At 32.9% G+C, this 22,178-nt stretch overlaps 1 protein-coding gene and 1 long non-coding RNA gene across 2 annotated transcripts; one reads left to right on the top strand and one right to left on the bottom strand.

The window, feature by feature from the left end:
* Positions 1-2,823: 2,823 nt before the first annotated feature.
* On the top strand, positions 2,824-7,129 carry LOC147407385 (uncharacterized). Its single transcript, XR_015175816.1, has 3 exons — positions 2,824-3,102; positions 3,643-3,722; positions 5,886-7,129. It is a non-coding gene; the product is annotated as an uncharacterized LOC147407385 (long non-coding RNA).
* Positions 7,130-17,171: 10,042 nt separating this feature from the next.
* On the bottom strand, positions 17,172-18,799 carry LOC147407384 (S-adenosyl-methionine 4-1-methyl-2-pyrrolidinyl-3-oxobutanic acid methyltransferase-like). The gene is made up of 3 exons (XM_086435931.1): positions 18,622-18,799; positions 17,837-18,514; positions 17,172-17,753 (listed from the first exon to the last, which is right to left on the bottom strand). Exons 1-3 carry the CDS (start codon positions 18,694-18,696, stop codon positions 17,397-17,399), a joined length of 1,110 nt encoding a protein of 369 aa, XP_086292057.1. The 5' UTR covers positions 18,697-18,799; the 3' UTR covers positions 17,172-17,396.
* Positions 18,800-22,178: the final 3,379 nt, after the last annotated feature.

Below are 22,178 nucleotides of genomic sequence, written 5' to 3'. Positions count from 1 at the left end.
TTGATGAACTCAACACTGTAAATGTGATTCAAAATTTTTTTATTTTTCATTTTTTTCAACTTTGATATTGTGTAACTCTTCTCAAAAGACCCAAAATCCATATATCATAGTTGCAGAAAAAAAAAAAAAAAAAAACTCAAATTAAAGGTTACAACACAATAATAAAAAAATTAGAAGTTCAACATTGTCCTTCATTTTTTCATAAATCATAAAAATAAATAAATAAATAAATAAAATACATCTAAATGTTCAAAAATAAGAGCATATAAATGTCCATTTGTCATTCATGATAAAAAAAAATCATCTAAAATTATCATAATTGTCATTGGAAAGCCTAATTATGTGAAGAAGATGAGAAAAAGGGTAGTTTGGGTATTTTGAAAATATTGCAATGTGGGATGATGTCCTGGTATTATTAAGAGAAGAAAAAATTGCTAAATAAATTATTAAGATACTACCCAAAACTTAGGGATTATTTAGAAAAAAGTCCCTCTACCAAGGTCTTTTAAGTAAATTCTCCCTTTTTCAGTCAGTTTATCACGACTCTTTTTCAAAAATACCCCGCCAACGTTATTTAATTGAAAATGCTGAACTGGCTTTGTTGGACATTGGTAATGTGGTAGTGTGTAGAAAACTATTGAGTTAAATCAATGGTTTTTTGCACACTACCACGTCAACTCAATGTTGAGAGTAGTGTCCAACAAAGTCAATTTAGAATCACTCTTATTTAATTTTCCTCGTCGTCTCCTTTTTCAAAAGTGTCCCTCCAACTTTATTATCTTTCTTCTTTTACTACGTTATAATCAAAGCGGGTGACCACACCGTAGGCATCAACAAACTCTTATTTATAAACAATTTCTAAACTTACAAAGACGAAACATGATGAGAAGGGAAAGTGTTGAACTGACTTCCTTCAACATTGTGCTCAACATTGCGCTGACATGATAATATTCAGAGAACCATAGATTTGTTTCCTTATATCTCAAGAAAAAAAATCTATAATTCTCTGCACATTGCCATGTCAACGTATTGTTGAGCTCAGTGTTGAAAGAAGTCAGTTTAAAACTCAATGAGAAAAGAGGGGTGTAGTCACACAAAACACATTGTGTTACAAAACAATTATTTAAGGAGCCCTATATGGGGGATTTCTTTAAACACCCATGTAGCTTGATAACCATTTAATAAACTTTTTCGTTATTAATATCCCCACGCCGCTTTCAAGTGGCGAGATTGGTGATTCAAATTCTCAATGTCAACAATTCAAATCATTGAGATCAACCTTTGATTCAATCATTGATACTGACCTTTTCAATCTACATGATTGATCTTAACAACTTGAATTGTCCATATCGACGATTTGAATTCAACATTTTATCAAGGTGACGAGGGGTGTTAAGAAAGAATGATTTTACCAACTAGATTATTAAGATATGCATTTCACTTATTAGTAATGTCATGGTCCCTGGTTCTAAACCACCATATAGGCCGAAAAGAACTGCAACGTGAAACATGCCCCTGGCCCATTTAACGATGAGCTTCTTTCATAATGAAAGAGTCGGTCAGCTAGTCAATTCTAGGTTTCCTTTCGAGCCCATGGTAGTCTCTTTCACTTGTTAGTAATGTCATGGTCCCTGGTTCTAAACCACCATATAGGCCGAAAAGAACTGCAACGTGAAACATGCCCCTGGCCCATTTAACGATGAGCTTCTTTCATAATGAAAGAGTCGGTCAGCTAGTCAATTCTAGGTTTCCTTTCGAGCCCATGGTAGTCTCTTTCACTTGTTAGTAATGTCATGGTCCCTGGTTCTAAACCACCATATAGGCCGAAAAGAACTGCAACGTGAAACATGCCCCTGGCCCATTTAACGATGAGCTTCTTTCATAATGAAAGAGTCGGTCAGCTAGTCAATTCTAGGTTTCCTTTCGAGCCCATGGTAGTCTCTTTCACTTGTTAGTAATGTCATGGTCCCTGGTTCTAAACCACCATATAGGCCGAAAAGAACTGCAACGTGAAACATGCCCCTGGCCCATTTAACGATGAGCTTCTTTCATAATGAAAGAGTCGGTCAGCTAGTCAATTCTAGGTTTCCTTTCGAGCCCATGGTAGTCTCTTTCACTTGTTAGTAATGTCATGGTCCCTGGTTCTAAACCACCATATAGGCCGCAAAAAACTGCAACGTGAAACACGCCCCTGGCCCATTTAACGATGAGCTTCTTTCATAATGAAAGAGTCGGTCAGTTAGTCAATTCTAGGTTTCCTTTCAAGCCCATGGTAGTCTCTTTCAAGCCCATTGGTACGTAAATGCTTAGCCTATCTACCTCTTCATTTAACTTATGCAACAAAGACTAATATCCATTCTCCATTTGCTTGTTTATGATTTAAAAATAAGTCGGGATAATCTGACTACCCCATGTGGCATACTCAATCCACTACATAATGTGACAAGTTTGGGAACCATAGATTTGTGCTCCCCGAGATACATGGTTCCTTTGAGATATATTTTTATTGGAAGTGCAGCAGTGTATCCCGAGTAGCGCAGATCTACTGTACCTGAACTTATCACGTCAAGGTAGTCGATTGAATATGTCACGTGGGGTAGTTAGATTATCAAGATTCTTAAAAAATTGATAAATTGTCTTTCCTCATTTTCCCCTTTCTTAATGATACCTGTCCAACATTAATATTTTTGCTCCAATTTTGTGTGTATCTGTATATGTGTTGTGTGGAGAGAGAGAACCAACTTTGATATAGTTTTCTTTTCTTTTTTTGTTTTCCGCAGGAGGGGGGGGGGGGGGGGGGGGGGAAGCCACACTTTGCTACAATTTTGTGTGTATGAGAGAGAGAGAGAGAGAGTTGAAATGTGGAGAAGTGGAGTTATCAGCATAGTTGGTTTCTCTTTCTCCTCGATTCATGAGAAGAACTTGTTCCACATCCATGGCTAGCTAACTTTCGGATCTGCTTTTTTATTTTACAGCGCCCTGACTGAGACACAATCTTCAGAGGAAACGCCTTCATTTTAAAATGGTTTATGCATGGAAAATGAAAGCCTAACTAACCTAAGTCCTTAAAATATGAAGATGGAGTTTGACCAGCCATACTAAGTAAGGATTTCACCTTTACTAAGGATTCTTGGGCTTACCTTGTGGCATCAAAAAATTGTTGGGTGCAAATCAATTTTATTATAAAATAAATCAAATACAGAATTAAATGAGAAGATAAGTAGAATCGTGATTATAATTAGGTAACATAGGGTAAAACCCTTGTTTTTAAACCGTTGATATCATGCCTTATAAGATGTGTCATGGAGCATCGCCATAAGGTAATCCCAAATAAGATTAAAGATCGAAAGACACATGTTTCAGCAAAAGATATAGAAGCTGTAGACATAGTTGGATGGCTAATAAGATTGATACTTTCAATCCTAATTGTTTTGGGATAAGGCTGAGATGGTATTAATCACTGAAATCCCATTTTCTTTCTATCATCAATGAGAATAATGAATTCCTACGTATGCAGGTAATGTGTGCTTCATCATGCAAGAGTTCCTTATTTTTTCAACTTGAAACTCAGTTTCTCTATATTTAATTCTTATTGCCAACATTCCCTTCATTTACATACATGTGAAATCTTATGTTTTATAGGCTATTCAAAACCAGAGGGAAATACAAGCACTACACAAGAAATTGAATTCCTACTTTGAAGAAAAACAAACTTTAGAGAGGTATTAATTTGATTATTTACCTTGAATGTAATATTGTTCCTGTCACCAAAATATATCTTAATCTTGATGTTACATAGTTTCTCCTGAATTTTGCAAAAGACGTTTGTTTGGAGAGTTGTTCACTTGATGCATATTTGGTGGTTCTTAGGCATGCATGTCTTAATTGGTTTGGTTTATCAACCAATAAGGAGCGTCTTTAGTATATCACTCTTATTAGTTATTTAATTAAATAATTTTATCTACAAAAAGGAGAGTAAATTAGTTAGTGGGCAGGGTCTATTGTTTGATTATATGATTGATGGGAAAAAGGGTTAGTTTCAAAAATTAACTTTACTCATTGTTCAGGAGAGAAGTTGGTTTTGTTCAAGAAATTGTAGCAGATCTATTAGCTATGTTTTAGTGCAGTTTACTCCACCCATTTGAACATGGAAGTCTAAAAATTGATAGAGTAAGATTTTTGAACAATGTGTTAGTTTAACATATGTCTGATCTTATGGGCTCAATTCAAATTAACACTGTATATTGAATACTATCTAAGAACACTGTATATTATTTTCCCAGTTGTATATTTTGGTCAGTTCTCTCACATGACACTATGATTTTTATGTGTATCCTATTCGATAGTTGCTTTCTGATTTTGTCGAAATTACTTATTCTGTTTCAATTAGGCATTAAGAAAATCTTAAAATTATGTTTGTTTTTAGTGGGAGCAACTGGAAGTACACTGTAATGGGGGCTGGTTTTTAATTTTTTATTATATTGTAATGAGTTGATCCTTGTCACCATTCTATAAACGAGCCTATGTAAAATGATTTAGTCAATAACCCTTTCAATGGTTAGACACCACAGGTTCTAAGCTAGCCATATCTCAGAATGGTCTTAATCTTTTCACTTTTTTTTCTGGATTTTTCTGAAATTCCAATGAGAAATTTACTGTATCTATTTTTTATGCTTGAACCAACTCTTTCATGCATGAAATATTTTCTAAAGTTGCTTGACCACATAAAGGTTACCCTTTGTAACCCTTGTTTATTATCGATTTAAAAGTTGCATATCTGGAATGATTAACAAAAATCAATGCCCTTATATATATAGGGAAATGTTCAGCACCCTAAGTTTTACCACACACTTTAACAAATGTTTTTTGTCCTACATGGGTTAGAAGTTTCGGAATGGGCTGATTTTTGGTGAGGATGATCTCCTCACCATAGAGATCATCCTCCCCAAAAATCAGCCCATTCCGAAACTTCTAACCCATGTAGGACAAAACGCGTTTGTTAAAGTGTGTGGTAAAACTTAGGGTGCTGAACGGGACCCATATAGGGAAATGCTCAGCACCCTAAGTTTTACCACACACTTTAACAAACGTTTTTTGTCCTACATGGGTTAGAAGTTTTGGAATGGGCTGATTTTTGGTGAGGATGATCTCTATGATTAGAAGATCATCCTCCCCAAAAATCAGCCCATTCCGAAATGTTTAGCCCCATGTTTACAAGTTGAAAAATCGTGGACCGTCCATTTTTTGTAAATCATTTTTGATGGGGTTAGAAGTTTTGGAAAGAGCTGATTTTTGGTGAGGATGATCTCCTCACCATAGAGATCATCATCACCAAAAATCAGCCCATTCCGAAACTTCTAACCCATGTAGGACAAAACGCGTTTGTTAAAGTGTGGTAAAACTTAGGGTGCCGAACGGGACCCATATATATATATATATATATATATGGGAGCGGTTCGGCAGCCCTAAAGTTTGCCAAGTTTTGTGCCAAACATTTTTTGTTAATCACTTTTAATGGGGTTAAATGTTTTGGAATAGGCTGATTTTTTGTGAGGATGATCTCTACGGTGAAGAGATCATCCTCACCAAAAATCAGCTCATTTTGAAACTTCTAAGCCTAGTTTACAAGTTGAATAATCGTGGACCGTCCAATTTTTATAAATTACTTTTGATGGGGTTAGAAGTTTTGGAATAGGCTGATTTTTGGTTAGGATGATCTCCTCATCATAGAGATCATCCTCACAAAAAATCAGCTCATTCCAAAGCTTCTAACCCATATTTTGAAAAATGTTTGGCACCAATGGCAAACTTTAGGGCTGATGATCTCATCTTTTTTTCTTCCTAATTAATTTATGTTAAAATTGATTGTCTTTTATTTATTCTAGATCAAGATCTAGAATTTAGATTCAGAAAGAGGATCCCAAAGTAGCACAACCAGGGATGACATCTTCTCCCAAGTCACGGGACAGATGGACATGGTCGTATGAGGATGAAGGGACTAGGAGTTAGTCCCGCCACTTTGTGGGGGCCTCAACCCACACGTCAACAGTTAATAAGGGAAGCCGTCGATGTATGATGGGATGCGGCCAAGGCATTAACATGTTTTGATCACCTACAACAAAGCATGATAACATTGGAAACGATCATCGGTCAACGAGTGGTGGTGAACCTATTCACATGAATTGATGCAGGACGAAGAGGGGAGATAAAAAAAAATGTGGGGGTTTAGAAAATTTGATTTAGAATTTTAGGTAAAAATTAAAATTTTGAGCAACAATTGCAAAACGTTTCCAATTAAAACATTTTGAAATTACCAGATTGAGGATATTTTGATTAGAGGAAGGTTTAGATGAGTATTAGGGCTAGGTTTCAACTGAGAAGAGAATGTTGATGGGTCGGGATTTTGATTTATAGAGTGGATTTGGTAGGGTTTGTGGATGTTTTAGAGATTCAAAACATAAATTTAATAGAGAAAATATACCATCTATTTCCCAATCCTATAATTTTATTTTCCTTGAATTTCAATTTATGAAAACCCATTAAAAAATTAATATAAAATTATCAAATTGCCCCCTAACACCTATATTAACATCATAGGTTAATTAAACATCCAAATAAGTTCAAAAAACATAAAATTAAAGTTGTAAAATATAAAGTAAATAAAAATTAAAATCAACTCTTCAATAATTGATGTCCCCATCAATTCTCCTCGACTGGGAAGATTTCGTCATTGGCGAAATAAAATTATAGTAATTCTCATTATCGGCTACGTTCCGCATTATTCTCTTCTGGTTGGAGAAAACTTATCACCGAGTTTTAAAGTTCTTGAGAATAATCATGACAATTTGTTGTTCATTCATTTTGGCAAAGATTTGTCCTCGTGTCTAGAACTTGTATTGAACTATTAACTTCAAATTTTGATTTTTTATCTTGGCAAAGTCTCTATTGTACTCATCTGAGATGATTAGGTTAGTTTAAAGTAGTGATGGAACAACTGCATCATGAACTACAACTATAAATGTTGTCTCCAAAAGATCTTCTTTAGGCCTTTTTTCATATAATTTCTACTTTATGATATTCTTCAAGATCCAATAATGATGTCTCACATTCCTTAATCTTACTATCGCTTTCAGGCTCATCGATTTCTTTATTACTCTCCTTGAATTTAGAAGGATGGATTTTCGTCACATTTGCTTCATTATCCTTTTTTGAACACTCTCATTTAAAGTGTCCAAAATGATTGTACTTGAAGCACCAGTTTTGTTGTCTAAATTCTTCATATCATGTATCACGTAATTGCCTGTGGTCTTCATTTTTTTTATTTTACAATGTGATCACAAACAATCCGAAATATTCTTGAGAGTGGCGTGTTCAACGTAATTCTGACAACATATATTTCAACTCCTTTGAGAACATTTTTGTTGAGTCCATCTCCCATAAACACGATTTGCTAATTTGTGTTGCCTGAACCTAAACTCTGATACCAAATCTGATGTAGGACGATATGAGGAGATAAGAAAATGTGGGGATTAAGAGAATTTGATTTAGGATTTTGGGTAAAAATATTAAAGTTTTGAGCAACAATTGCAAAACATTTCCAATAAAAATATTTTGAAATTACGTTGAGGGTATTTGGATTAGAAGATGGTTTAGGTCAGGTTTTTATGAGTGTTAGGGTTAGGTTTCAACGAGGAAGAGAATGTCCATGGAGATTTTATTTATAGAGTGGATTGGGTAAGGTTTATGGATATTTTAGAGATTCAAAACAGAAATTTAATAAAAAAAAGTGAGAAAGAAGATATTAAGAAAAAATATATACCCACTTCGATTGATAAATCGATAGAGAAAACAAATGTTACATTGGACTCACTCCAAAATGGCTTCACACTACCATTAATGAAAATATCAAAACCTCAATCTTAGTTTTATTCATCATTGAATAAAATTATAGCAAGAAACAAGTATTTATAATGTTATCTAGACCTTAAATCTAATCTTAATCATCCAACTAAAATAAGGAAATTCAATGGTTATAAATAAATTTAAATAAAGCAAAGTAGAAATACCACCTATATCCTAATCCCGTAACTTTATTTTCCTTGAATTTTTAGCTTACGAAAATCTCATTCAAAAAATCAAGATAAAATTATCAAATTGCCTCCTAACACTTATACTAACATCATAGGCTAATAAAACATCAAAATAAGTTTAAAAAATATAAAATTAAAGTTCTAAAATAGAAAACTAAATAAAAATTAAAATCGACTCTTCAATACTTGATGCCTCCATCAATTAATAAAATTATAGTAATTCTCATCATTTGTTGCGTTCCGCATTATAAATGCTTTATTACGTGGCGTATCTTACTAGGTGAACTTCTTACTATTATAAACCATGAATCCTAATACGTGTATTTGTTTTTACTAAACAACCAAAGTAACATTAATTGTAGGTTCCCACTAACGACACTAATCCAACTCTTGATGACAGTGATGATCATTTGGCATGAGCCCAGAATGCATCAATTTGTTTGTTTTTTTATTTTTATTTTTTATTATTGGATTTTATAGAATAGGTGATTGTAATTGAAGATTTGATATTTATACCAAAAAAAAAAATTGGATTCTATTTATTTGGTTTATGTAATTATACAGGTAAAAAGATAGTAGGTGTGCATGTATTAAAAACTGTTTCTACTTTTTTTTTAAAATTATTTAAAAAACACTTATAGCGGCAGATTTATCCTCCACTATAGGCACCAACCATATCTGTCGAAAAATTTGACCTTTTTTCTGCCGCTGTAGTTAGGTCTGTAACAATGGATTTTACAGGGGCCAATAAAACCGCTGCTTTAGGCCTTTTTTCTTGTAGTGATATTGTTAGATATGGATAACAATCGCATGTCGTTGATCAAAATGAAGAATTCCAACCAATTGTTTCCTTAGATAACTGAAGGATTATATGCCTGTGGTAATAATTCTGTAGAAAAGGAGAGGAGCAATTTGCTCAACTTTGACAGGCCTTGATTGGGCCATTATCAATTTACATTAACCTAAATCTTGGTGGATTTTAATTAGAAACTGACCTGATGATTAAATGATCTCTAATGAATGATATAAGGATTCAAAGAAAACTTTATTGTGAGCTCGATCAGTAGCTATCACCACATGAAAATTGGAAAATTCGACATGAAAATTTGACGGGCCTAGGCCCACGAATTTTAGAAATTGAATTTCAACAGTCCACGACTGTTGGAATTTTTATGCTCCCCGATTTAGTGGGTTAGAGCCGTCTAATTTCTCCCATCCTCCATTAATTTGAAGGTTTCGGCTTGTTGAAAAAACAAATTCCACAATGAAAAAATTGTTGATGATCTTGGGCCATCAAATATGGGCTTTTTCCACATTATGTATGACCTAAAAATGAGTTGGACCTGCATATGCCAAAATGAGCTTGATCATTGAAGAATCAGAGATTCAAGAATTATCAAGATGCATGGTCTAAATTTATTAGACTTGACTCAAATGTAACCTCTTTTGTGCCAAAAGGTGAACTCTATGCAAGCTTTGGGCATTTTATGACCTATACGCCAATGATGATTATTTATTTATTTATTATTATTATTATTATTATTATAAGATCAATATTGATCTTCTTACACACAAATACGGGACATAATTGGACATTGGACTCACTAATTACAAGACTATGGGCTTGTCACATAATTTAGGTCAAATGAAGGCGTAGGCCATAATTAATGGATTGGATTTTAATAATTAGATTAATAGAGATTTACCCAGCAGGCCCAACTGTTGCATTTTTATTACAAAAACTCCATTGGAGTTCTGACAACTCCAAGGGAACCTTACTTTATCAAGTTTGTTACCCACCAAACCTCACATTATTAAGTTTGATACCGAACAAACCCTAGAGTGGAGATCCACGTCATAAATTAAAATTTATGATGTTAATTTGTTACTAAACATACCTTAGAGTGGATTCTAACCGCATCAATTTTTTGGCATCCACCGACTGCCACCGGCCTCTCTCTCTCTCTCTCTCGGCTTGAGGCTACGGGCGTGCTATCAACTCTGGTGGTCGACAGGTTTTTCTTCTCTCTCTCTCTCAGCGTGCGGTTGTGAGTGTACGGCTACAGGTACTTCTCATGGAAAGTTGGAAACCCATTTTATTTTGGGAAAGGTTTGTAGTTTTGATCCTTTTGAAGAAAAATTAATTTTTTTAAAAATTTTTAGAAACTTAACCCTATCATTTTTTTAAAATTAATCTAATTATTTTATGTGATCTCATAATCTTGTTTTTGGGTTTTTAATTTTTCATATTTCACTTATTTACATAATTTTATTGATAAATTTGTGTAAATTTTTTTTTTACAACCCATGGAACCAAATCGAATTAAGGTCGGTTTGGGTTGGTTCGGTTCTGGTTCCCATATGTTGGAACCGACCTTAGTCGGTTCGATTTTGATTTTGCTCTTAACTGAACCAACCTAAACCAAGTTGCACTCCTAATTTTTACAATTAATGGCCCTATGAAAAAATTTCCATCTGAATCCCAACCTTTCCCCATCCCCCTTATAATAGTTATAAAATACTCAAAATAACCTTTTTCTCATCTCTCTTAATTTTAACTAAATAGGAATTATAATCTATTTCGTCAATTTTTTATGATGAATGTCGAATAGAGAATGATATACTCATAATTTCAAACATGTTAATGTAACTTTCGATTTATTCAACGATTTGTGACATTGAATAATGAACAAGGAACAATATACTCGAAATTGTAGAGATATTGTTCTAACCTTTGATTTGCATGTCTATTTCACCACTCTAATTTTAGCGGGGGATTAAAAAATCTGCTACTATTGCTCCTACAAAAAAAATTCCAATCTTGGTTGGTCTTACTACTTTTTTTTTTTCACTCTAGGTTGTCCCCAAGATATTTTATTTACTCTTGGTTGCCCCCACATTGGCAATATCCTGTCTTCTCCCCTGATAGTAAATGCATTTGGGGTATTTCAAGAAGATCTAATGAGTCTTAAGTTTAAAATAAAAAATAAAAAAATAAAAAAATAAAAGGAAAAAACAATCAAAATCGCTTATATCAATGGTTTAATCGTCAAGATAGGCATTTGAATCATTGATCTCGATGATTTCATTTTTCAAAAGAGGACGTTGGATAAATCTTTTCAAGACGCCCAAAATACGTATACAATAATGATGAAACAAACACTCGGATCAAACATGCTAGTATGATTAAGATTATTAAACTCAATCTTAATTAGAGTATAACATTTGATTCACAAGAATCAATTTCTCCATTATGTCATATACAACTTAGGTATTTTGTGAAGATTGTCAAAATCAAAGATTCAATTGTCGAGATCAACATTTTAATCGTCGAGTTTGCCTTTTTAACCGTTGACCAAACAATTCGATTGTTGATCTCGACCCTGGATAGATCTTTTCAAAATGCCTATGTAATATTGGCAAAACAAACACTCTAATCAAACGTTACATTGGTTATGATCATCCAACTCCAAATTATAGTCAAAGTGTAATGTCTGATCTGAGTGTTTATTTCAATGTCACCATTATTATATATGCATTATTGTATTTTGTAAAGAGGTATTCAATATCATGGTCAGAAAAAAAAATTTATCGAGATCGATGATTCAAAGGCGATTTCAACAAATGAATTCTTAACCTCAAAGGTTTAGATTTTTCTTTTCGAGTTTGACTTTAAATAGATCTTTTAGAAATACTTAAAATACATATATTATACTGGTGAAAAGAACACTCAAATCAAACATTACAACTAAATTTTTAAAATTATGAGTATGTTGTTTTTTGTTATTTATTATCGCAAAATGTCAAAATAGATTGAAAGTTATATAAAAATATTCAAAATTAGGAGTATATCATTCTAATTCGGTCATTCATTGTCACGAATTGTAAGGATGTATAATAATCTCTATTGAAAATTTTAAGCAAGGTTTAAAAAAAATGATAAAAAGAGTATTTTGAGTGTTTTTATAAGTATTATAAGAAAGATGAGGTGAGTTTGGGATTAAGAAATAAAAAATTTATTAAGGGTATGTTCAGTTGCTTGGAATATGAAATTCATTAAAAAAATTATCATGAAAAGCTCGAGAGGATGGAAAGATGAATCCCACTGTTTAATTCTACCAGGATTTTTCTTTTTTTAAAAATAACATAAATAAAGATGACTAACTTGGTAGATCCGATCTAATGTTGTCAGTTTATTATTATCATTATTATTATCATGCCCTTGACCTCGATATTGTTTCGTATAGACTAATAAAAATAAGTTAAAAGCCCTTGATTGTTTTTTTTTTTTTCTTCCAAAAATCAGTCATCCCTTCCAATAAGATGGTGATGACGTCAATGGTATTATGATTATGACGAAGGTGGCGATGACACAATGAAAAACAGTCGTGAAGATGAGATGATAACGATGAAGTAAAACGTGACGTCCACATTTGGTTAAATATTTTTGATAAGGTTCTATTTTCAATGTCGGTGACATGACGTTTTTCTTAAATATTTGAGATGTCTTATATTTTCAAACTGATGAGTCTTCTGTACTAAATAAATTTGTCAGAATTTTGAAAGGAACTTGCCACGAGATGCATCAACCATTCCCCTCTTGCCTCAATATCTAAAATCAAAATGTCATTGGACGTGATAAACACCACCACTCATCACGTTTTTGTGTGGAAAGTTTGTGATGTTTGTCCAAGGACCCACAATATGATTTGTCAGGTGGCATTCTCAAATCGATTTTATGATATACTATGTTGAAATTAATTTATCATATTTATCATAAGAGTCGTGATAATATGACTTATCAGGTGGCATATTCAAATTGATTTTATGATATACTATGTTGAAATTAATTTATCATATTTATCATAAGAGTCATGATAATATGACTTGTCAAGTGACATATTCATATTGATGTTAGAAATTAATTTATCATATTTATCATAAGAGTCGTGATAACATGACTTGTCAGGTGGCATACTTAAATCGATTCCATGATGTGACATGCTCGGGTATGATAAAAAAATCTTACTTTTATGAATTAGACTAACAGACTAACTTAGTAAGATTTCAAAACTTACTAATGATGGTTAGATCTGCATGGATTATCAAATTGACAATCCAACATTACAATCTTCTAGATTTTATAGAAAAGTAGATCCAAAAGAATAAAATTTAATAAAGAATCATTTTTTAATTCGATCAAAGGTGTTGAAAATAGATGGCTATCGAACTCTCAAATTTAAAACTAAGTTTATTGATAAAAATGAATTTTTTTTTTCAATATTTTTATCTAAAGTTCTTAGAATTTTTTCCTTTATAATCTTGTGGATTTAAATCATGTTTTTTTATACAAAAAATTGATGTAATTAGGATCCATTCTAAGATATGTTAAATAAAAAGCTAACCCATCAATTCAAATTTTATGATGTGGATCGAAGTAAGGTTTGTGGCTTCAGATCTTGTTTTTCGATAACCATCCATTTTCAACACATATGATCCAGCTCAAAAAGGATTTTTTTTTTTCTTTTGAATCTGAGTTTTTACATGAAACCTACAAGGTTGTATTGTTGGATTGCTAATTCAATTATCCATGTAGGTCCAATGATCCTTTTTTTAAGGTTTGAAATCTTTCTAAGTCATGGTAGCATGATTCATAAAATAAGATTTGTTAAAGTAACAAACTTGATAAAGTAAAGGAGTTTTTGTAATAAAATTGCTAGAGATATATTTGCCCGCTAAATGTCTCTTCGATTAATGCTAGAATGACCTCAATGGGGAACATATAGGATATCTTGATTTGGGGGTGTGCGCAATGCCCATAGATGTATTTTCTCCGAGATACGAGTAAAACACATTTACGAACATGCGTGTGCCACCATATCAAGGTGTCTCCGCTAAGGTCACTCCAAGATGACTTTAGTAATTATGGAAAAATTTATACTTTACCTGGACTTTTATTCAGGCCCAAAGAAGAGGTGAACTTAATAGTATAGTCCCATTCTACCTTTTTTTAGCCATATGTGTGTTGGGTATTTTAAACCAATCAGACAAATACTTCCTTATAGTCCTGTCGTGATAAGTTCGGGAATTATAAATATGTGCTCCTCGGGATACACGATTCCCTTGAGATACAATTTTTTTATGAGGAACTACAGCCATATATCTCGAGGAGAGTAGATCTACAATTCTCAAACTTGTCACGTCAGGATAGTAGATTGAGTTTGCCACGTAGGATAGTCAGATTATCACGATTCTTGTCAAAATATTGCCTTTAACACATAAGAAAGAATGACCAATGATATATGATTCAAGTTATGGTGTAGTAATCAACAAAAGTAATTGACATGAAAATATGACAAGTTTTTAATGTTGGTCGAAGAACACCTATGGAGGATTTGGCATCATGAAGCAATGTAATAAGGTTTTTTGAGATGCATTGAATCATTTTCTATGCGAATATGAATTAGGATAAGACTAATATAATGAATCTAATTAGATGTAGGATCTTATCCAAATGTTGTTATTGATTTATTTTGATCTATATATGTATCCGTAATCATTATCTAAGAATAAATTAAATCTTATTATTTTACAAAACCCTACAACATTTACATAGAAAACAAAATAAATCTTAAATGTTAAGGTTTCCCAAAGCAATTATTTTAATCCCTTAATAATTTTAACTAATTTCAAAGAAAATTTTATTTTCCAATTATCACAATCGTCAGATTTTGGTGGAGCCTCAACTATTTGTCGAGGTTAGAAAAGTCCTAAAAATTTTGGGTACAAAGTTGAATGCTGATTTTTGAACTCAACGTGACAATGAAATTCAAAAACTCACTGACGTGACATGGGTAAAGAATCGTAGATTTTGTCCCTCGAGATACATAATCGACTTGACCAACCTAACATCTGCAGTTGTTCATCTCGAGAGTACAGTTGTGTAACCCAAATAAAAGAATCTATGATTCTTTGCGCATGACAGGTCGATGAGTTTTGAATCATGGTGTCAAGTTGAATTCAAAAATCATTAGTCTATACAAAATTAGTTGTGCTGCTAATGGATAGAAGAATATATTACGGGATCCTTCATGGAAGAATAAGCCATGTTTGAACAAAAATCTAACACTATTTAATTGTACACGGCAAAAGTAATTTAAGGGAGATTCTATTTCCACATCAACTTTTGATAACGCCACCCCAATTCATATGTAAATTCAACATAGAATTAGTACACATTTTTGGGTGCCGTTAGCAAAAGTTGATATGGCAATATAATCTCTCTAATTTTAATAGGACCGAGTAGTTGCACACCACCCATTACCAATTGCACTCCATTTGGATGATTACACTCCACAAATAATTATAAAAAAAGTTGCACTACTTTTTTTTTGTTTTTAATTTTTTCTTCTTTCTCAACTATGTCCAAAGCAACGATTATTACTTGAATAATTTTTGCAAAAAATATTTTTTTCGTTTTAGAATCACGTTTTCTTGAAATATATAAATTCAAATTAAATTTTAAAAAAATTTCAAAAATCAGTGTCTTAATTAAGTTCGAGCCAAAGAGAACACGAACAAAATCAATCACAAAACCCGGTTAAAGTAGAGCAAGAGTAAATATTAATACAAAACTACTAATTAAAATAAAGCTTAAACTGTAAAAAGTTTCGTATTAGAGTGCAGGTACTAGGTTCAAACTGTAATATGTTTCACCGTACATTCCTTTTATGTCAACGGTCTGTTTGATGGAGAACCTCCGCTGTTAGTGAAAGTTAGAAAAGTTTTAAAAGTTGGAATGATCTTTATGTGGAACGTACCATGTAGTGGTGGAGCCACCACTAATATTATTAAAAAATAAAATGAAACTTGCTTTCTTAATTTTAAACTTTGAACTAATCAAGAGTGCGTATTTGCTCACAGCACTGCCCAAGACCGTTTTGACACGTGGTATTAACAAAGTAAGTAATGAGAAAGAAATTTCTCTTTCTTGCCCGCACCCATCAATCTTAAATTTTATATTTCAAATCTTAAAAAGTGTCGTGGGATCACATGGATTATAATATAAGAAATTGAACACCACTACATTCTAAATTTCATGAAAAAATTCATGGTAAAAAAATAATAATACTGTCTTTGAATCCCCTTCCCACCACCTTATGTGGCACTTAATGGGTTTGGGTTCGTCCCCTTAAAACTCGTATGGGGTTGGTCATGCGGGGCCCCCAAGGGAGATTAGTCTGTCACGCTTACTTGAGAGTGTTGATGGGATACTCCCTCGGTTACCAAAAAAATAATAATAATAATAATAATATTTTTCGAACTTGATTAATGATATTGAAAATGGACGGTTATCGAACACCCAAATTTAAAATTAAAATACAACAGAGAAAAATATGTATATATATATATTTTTTAAATTCATAGAATTGTATCCTCTACATAGTGTTCTATTAGATCATATTTTTGAATGCCACAAGATGATCTTATTAAGAAATTTCATTTTTTTACTATGGGGTAGAAGAGAAAAGAGTCTTCTGCTAAAGGAAAATTTATTAAAAGACCTTGGTAGAAGATTTTTTTTTTTCTTCAAAATAATCCTTAAGCTTTGGGTAGACTTTTAATAATCCATTTAGTAAATTTTTCTTCTCTTAACTATTTTAGACCCCATTTCTAACATTTCTCACGATTGCATAACCTAATCATTCGAACTCATCGTTTACATAAATAAAAAATTGGATTTTTGTCATCTCAATCAAGTATAGAGGACTTCATTCTAGTTGAAAATGATTTAAGTAAGAAGAAGTCATTTTCAAGGGAGTTTCAGACATTTTGAGGATGTATGTAAAAAATTAAGAATTTTTCATCTTTTTTTTTAGTTTTTGGATGAAAATTGATGGATTTTACAAGTTGTGAACTAAATAATAAATAGTGGTGAGTTCGACAATAAAAATTGTGAACTTAACAATAAATAATTAAAAAATGACGAGTTTGATAATAAACAAAAAGGATGAACTCGACCCATAAATAAAAAAAACGATGAGCTCACAAATAACGAGGGAAGATTAAGAAATAAAAAAGTTTACGAAATGTCCAATCAATCTATTGAGCAAATTTTAGGGATTATTTAGAACTGAATCCCTCTGTTCCGTCAGGTCCTTTAAACCATTAATTTGTGGGAACAAGAGAATATCTTATCTTATCTCTGGCTTGTGGTCACAACTTGCCCAACGTAAAGTTCCATATTTTATTTTATTATTTGAAACAAGCATCGTTATAGTAACAAATAGTAAACTTAGAGGATCTTCATTCTTTCTTTGTTAGGGAGATGACTACATTGACATACTTGGCTTCATCTTTCATTAGGAGCTCGATCGCCTTCTCCATGAACCTAGAGAATAAATCATCCATAATTTCCTCTCCGAAGTGATTCACCAGCATTGATTCAGCCACAGCTCTTACGCACATGGCTATGTTTTGCCCCCTCTTAATTTTGTCTCTTTTATCATCATCTTCAATGCTACCATCCCAATCAACTTCGAAAGTCTCAAGTCGATCGAGCTTAAATGATCCTTCAGCCTCAATTAAGTTCTTTATTTCTTTAGCTGAAGCCGCATAATATGGAATGTTGAAGGAGTCCAGTTTTTCCTCGTCCACGAATCCCTACATTGAATTAAGCTGATTTTTATAAGATATAAAACAATGGATTAATAGTAGGATACTAAAATGGGTAACAAATAAGGTACCTCTGTGACCATGTCATTGAGAGCGGACCCTAATAATGTCCAAGGTGTGCAATTTTCATCTTTCGAGGGATCATCAGTTCTCCTACCCATAAATGTTAGGACCATTCTTCCTCCGGGAATTATTTCTTCAGATCGTAATCTAAGAAACAACGAGAAGTCCAACTGAAATTGCTCCAAGTAGGACTTAAGCATGATCGGAGGGCTGGTCGTTGCTAAGTAAATATTTCCCTTGTTCAATGGAGTTTCTCCTTCACTTTCAAACCCTTGAGGAACCCGAGAGAGAAAGTGGAGGCTATAAGAAGAGTGAACAAAGTGAAGAGTTTGGCTTGGAAATAGCCTCCCATAGAAAGATCCAGGCATTCCGGTTATGAAACACTGACCGAACTCATCGCCTTTCTCCTTCTTGAGTTCTTCATAGAAAGTAGGCAACGACCTGAAGATGGTGTTAAAATCATTTCCTGGGAGATCATTTAGGAAGATTTGGAATCCGGGTGGCGGACGATTCAAATGATGGCATATCATTTCAGTTGTATCTATAATCTCAGATATCACCACTAGGGTGTTGGGTCCTGAAGAGCAACCTAAATCTGCAATCCTTAGGCACTGAGGGAGGGTGGAGCAGTACAGATTTAGTATGGTCTCTTCTACTATGGGTTTCACCTTGGCTATCACTGTTCTCTGTAAACATATAATGCAAATCATTTAGAAGGAAACTCGCAATCAACAAAGAAAAAAATATGTTTGTACATGTGAGAGAGAGAGAGAGAGAGAGAGAGAGGAGATACTTGAAGTATGGAGTTATTAGCATAGCTGGCTTCTCTTTCTCCTCCATTCATGTGAAGAACTTGTTCCACATCCATGGCTAGCTATCTATCTATCTAAGCCTTGATCACTCACTTCTCTTTAGAGATTCTTCTCCTTTTAGAGTTGAGAATCTAGTGAGACCATGCAGCTATTTATAAGCACCTTACAAGAAGAAAACAGAATGATAAAAAAAGATGGGTTGAATCAACATGAAACACATTGTGTGAGTGACAAAATCATTTAACTTACTTGTAATGTTATGGTAATTTGGTCCCTGGATCTAAACAACCGTTCACACGCAAACAAGTACAACGTGAAACACGCTCATTTTAGTTTCTTTTAATTAGTAGAAATTGAAATGTTGAAAACAAAATCAGACAACTCAGCCTTGTATGGATCATAGTGTAGATCAGATTTGAATTTTTCTTTTTGGAAAAAAATAGATTTATTTGAGTCCGATGAAGGCTTTGAAGATGGACGGTCCATGACCTCCAATCTTTTTAACGAAACAGATTTTGTGACGTGGCTGTCCTTCAATCAACTAATATCATTACAGGGTACTACACAGAAAACTCACTACAAGGATCCGCACACATTTAGCCCATGGGCTTGGTCCATAATGATTTTTTATTTCTTTTTCCAATGAAGAGTCATCGGGGGTGACCCCAGACAGACCAGAACAGTGACATTAAGATATACTGCTATTCTCACATTTCTGACGTGGAGGTGTGCACATAACCGCAGATGCTCTTTATTCGTATCTCGAGGAAATTCATCTATGACTATCACACCAACTCAGTGAGAATCACTGTGAAAATCAAAGTCCTCTCAGGATTTTTCTTATTGAATCATGATAATAGGACTTGCCCGGTGCCATACTCAACTAACTCCATGACGTGGTTAAGTTTGGGAACGGTAGATTTGTATGTCTCGGGATACATGATTCTCTCGGGATACATTTATATGAGGTATCCTGAGGTGCATAGATATACGACACCCAAACTTGTTACATCATGGAGTTGTTCGAGTACGTCCCATCGGCATCCTCACTTACAATGGATATTTACGTCTCAGTAGGTAGATAAAAAGTGTTGGATCTCCTTTTGCGTGTCATTGGTAGTCTTTCAAGCTCATTGTTTCTTGGTCGTCAGTAAAAAAATTGATTGGGTCAATGATATTTTAAAAGTGTGATACATGGCAAATTTAGTGTCATTCTCGTCGTTGCATGATATGTTATAGCAAAGAAAAAAATGGTGTAAAGAAACACTTGTTAAGGCAAATAATGAAAATTTTGACGTCTTGATTTCAGTATCCGACGAATAGCATTGAGCAAAAGAGCACCTTTATATTCCTAAAACCTTAATAATAAAGACAAAAATGTTGATTGGCAACTTGCTAAGCCAAATGATGAAATTGTTTGACGTCATGATTGCAATATCCAACGGCTAGCGTTGAGGCAGAAAAGTATAAATTTTCAAGAATTCATTTGAAAAATAAATATCATTTTAAATGACTTATGAGTGGAAAATGAGAATCCAAGTTGAATCTAGTCGTGTGCTGGGGTGACACAGGATTTATTGTGATTCTCACAAGTCTGACGTGGACATGCATACATAATCGTATATGATTTTTACTCGTATTGCAAGGAAACACATCTATGGTTATGTGCACATCCCACGTCAGACTTGCGAGAATCACAGTAAATACTTTTTTTCATTTCAGTATTTTTCGAATCTATATGTTTTAAAACACGAAAACAATGCAACTAAATTGTCTCGGTTACTATTAAGTCACTATTAAGTCAAATAATGTGCCTTAACCATTAGGGCACGTGTTACACTAATTTAATACATCTCCACATTTTTCAAGGTCTTTTTTATTTTATGTTGTAAAAAAGATTTTAAGAGTATTTTGAATAATAAATATAAATAAATTTTTCTGTGGGGATAAGATTTTGGAGGTGCATTAATGCATTTTAATATGTTAACATGTGCCATTGACAGTACCCGTAAAATTAATAAATATATTTTTGTCAAAAATATTGTAATATATGTTATGTCGTTTGAGAATCATAATTTTAAAATTTTAAAAATTCAATCCTACTTGAATGTCTAAACGAGTTGAGTCAACTTCAAAACTTATGGGTCTATTTGGATTTGGTGTCAAACAAAATATATTAATTTTAGAAATATATAACTCCTTTTAAAACTAATTCAGATATTTATATTTTTTGTATATAACCAAAAAACTGGTTCGCGTGTCTGACTTAGTGCATTTTGAGTCAAAGTTTGGGAGCCGAGTCACCTCAAAATCAAATCTAGTCATATTGACTCGATTGAATTTCTAGTCAACTCAACAAGATTTAAATTACGGCAAGAATACAATGTTACATATATTGTCACCTGATAGGTTTCTCCTCTCATATTTCCTAATACTGAGAATTTGTTGACTCAGTCAGGTTTTGGGTCAATTCCACCACTTGGCCATAGGGGTATCAATGGATAACCATTTGATCGAAATCGAAAATCTTGGTTACGATTTCCTTTTTATTAGAACTGATTAGAGTCAGGTCTAAAATGGAACTGAACCGATAAGAATCTGAACCGTTAGGTTCTATTCAAAGGGTAGTCATGGGTACCCTGAACTGATTTATTTTATCATTTCTTTCATACCAAAGGTGCTTTAAGGTATTTTTATTTTTTATTTTTTAAATAAATGCATGTTATATAAAATTCTTCAATTTTTCATATAAATCATCGAATGGAGCTCAAAATAAGTTACTCTTCTAAAAATTTAATACTTTTAACTAAGATAAATTTAAATTTTGAAAAAAAATCATTAATTTATATTTTTAGTATAACAAATTATAACTAAGTTAATTATTTTGTTGATAATATGTTAAGTTTTTTAAAATGGATTTTTTTTAATAATGATTTGAAATACTTTTTTTTCTCATTCGATTCTTGAGAACCGGAACTGATGGGTATCCATGATTTTTGATGGTTCCGATTCTGTTTACATTTATTTTGGAACCGGGCCTAGTATCGAACTAAATATAATGGTTATGATTCTAACTTCCTTATGAACCAAAACGGAACCGACCTATTAACACCCCTACTTGGCCATGATTTTCAAATTCAATATCTCATTGTCTGATTCCCCATCGAGAGCAAGTTGACATATTCAAATATCCTCGTCTGATTAGTCAAATTATTAATATTAATTAAGTTCTTTTATAAATTTATTTGTACTTATAAAAGCCCCCTCCTCTCCGTTTTTTTTATTTATTATTATTTATTTTACAAAGTATAAACAAGTATATCATTAAGTATTGATAATCTTTACTTCTTAAAATGAGAGAAACATTTTCTTCTTTTTTCCAAGAACATCCCCCACATTTCAAAAATACTCTCATATTACGTTGTGTTGGGATCCATAAACTTGTGAAAGTGAATCACGAACAATCCTGATTGTCTATATGTGAGATTTAGTGGTTGAGATTAATCTTAAAGATTTGTAAAGTTTTCACTCGATACTT

This window comes from Akebia trifoliata, chromosome 3, assembly GCF_017979445.1.
Source record: "Akebia trifoliata isolate Shusen 1 chromosome 3, ASM1797944v1, whole genome shotgun sequence".
Lineage (NCBI taxonomy): Eukaryota > Viridiplantae > Streptophyta > Magnoliopsida > Ranunculales > Lardizabalaceae > Akebia > Akebia trifoliata.
This window is presented reverse-complemented; position numbering and strand designations above follow the sequence as displayed.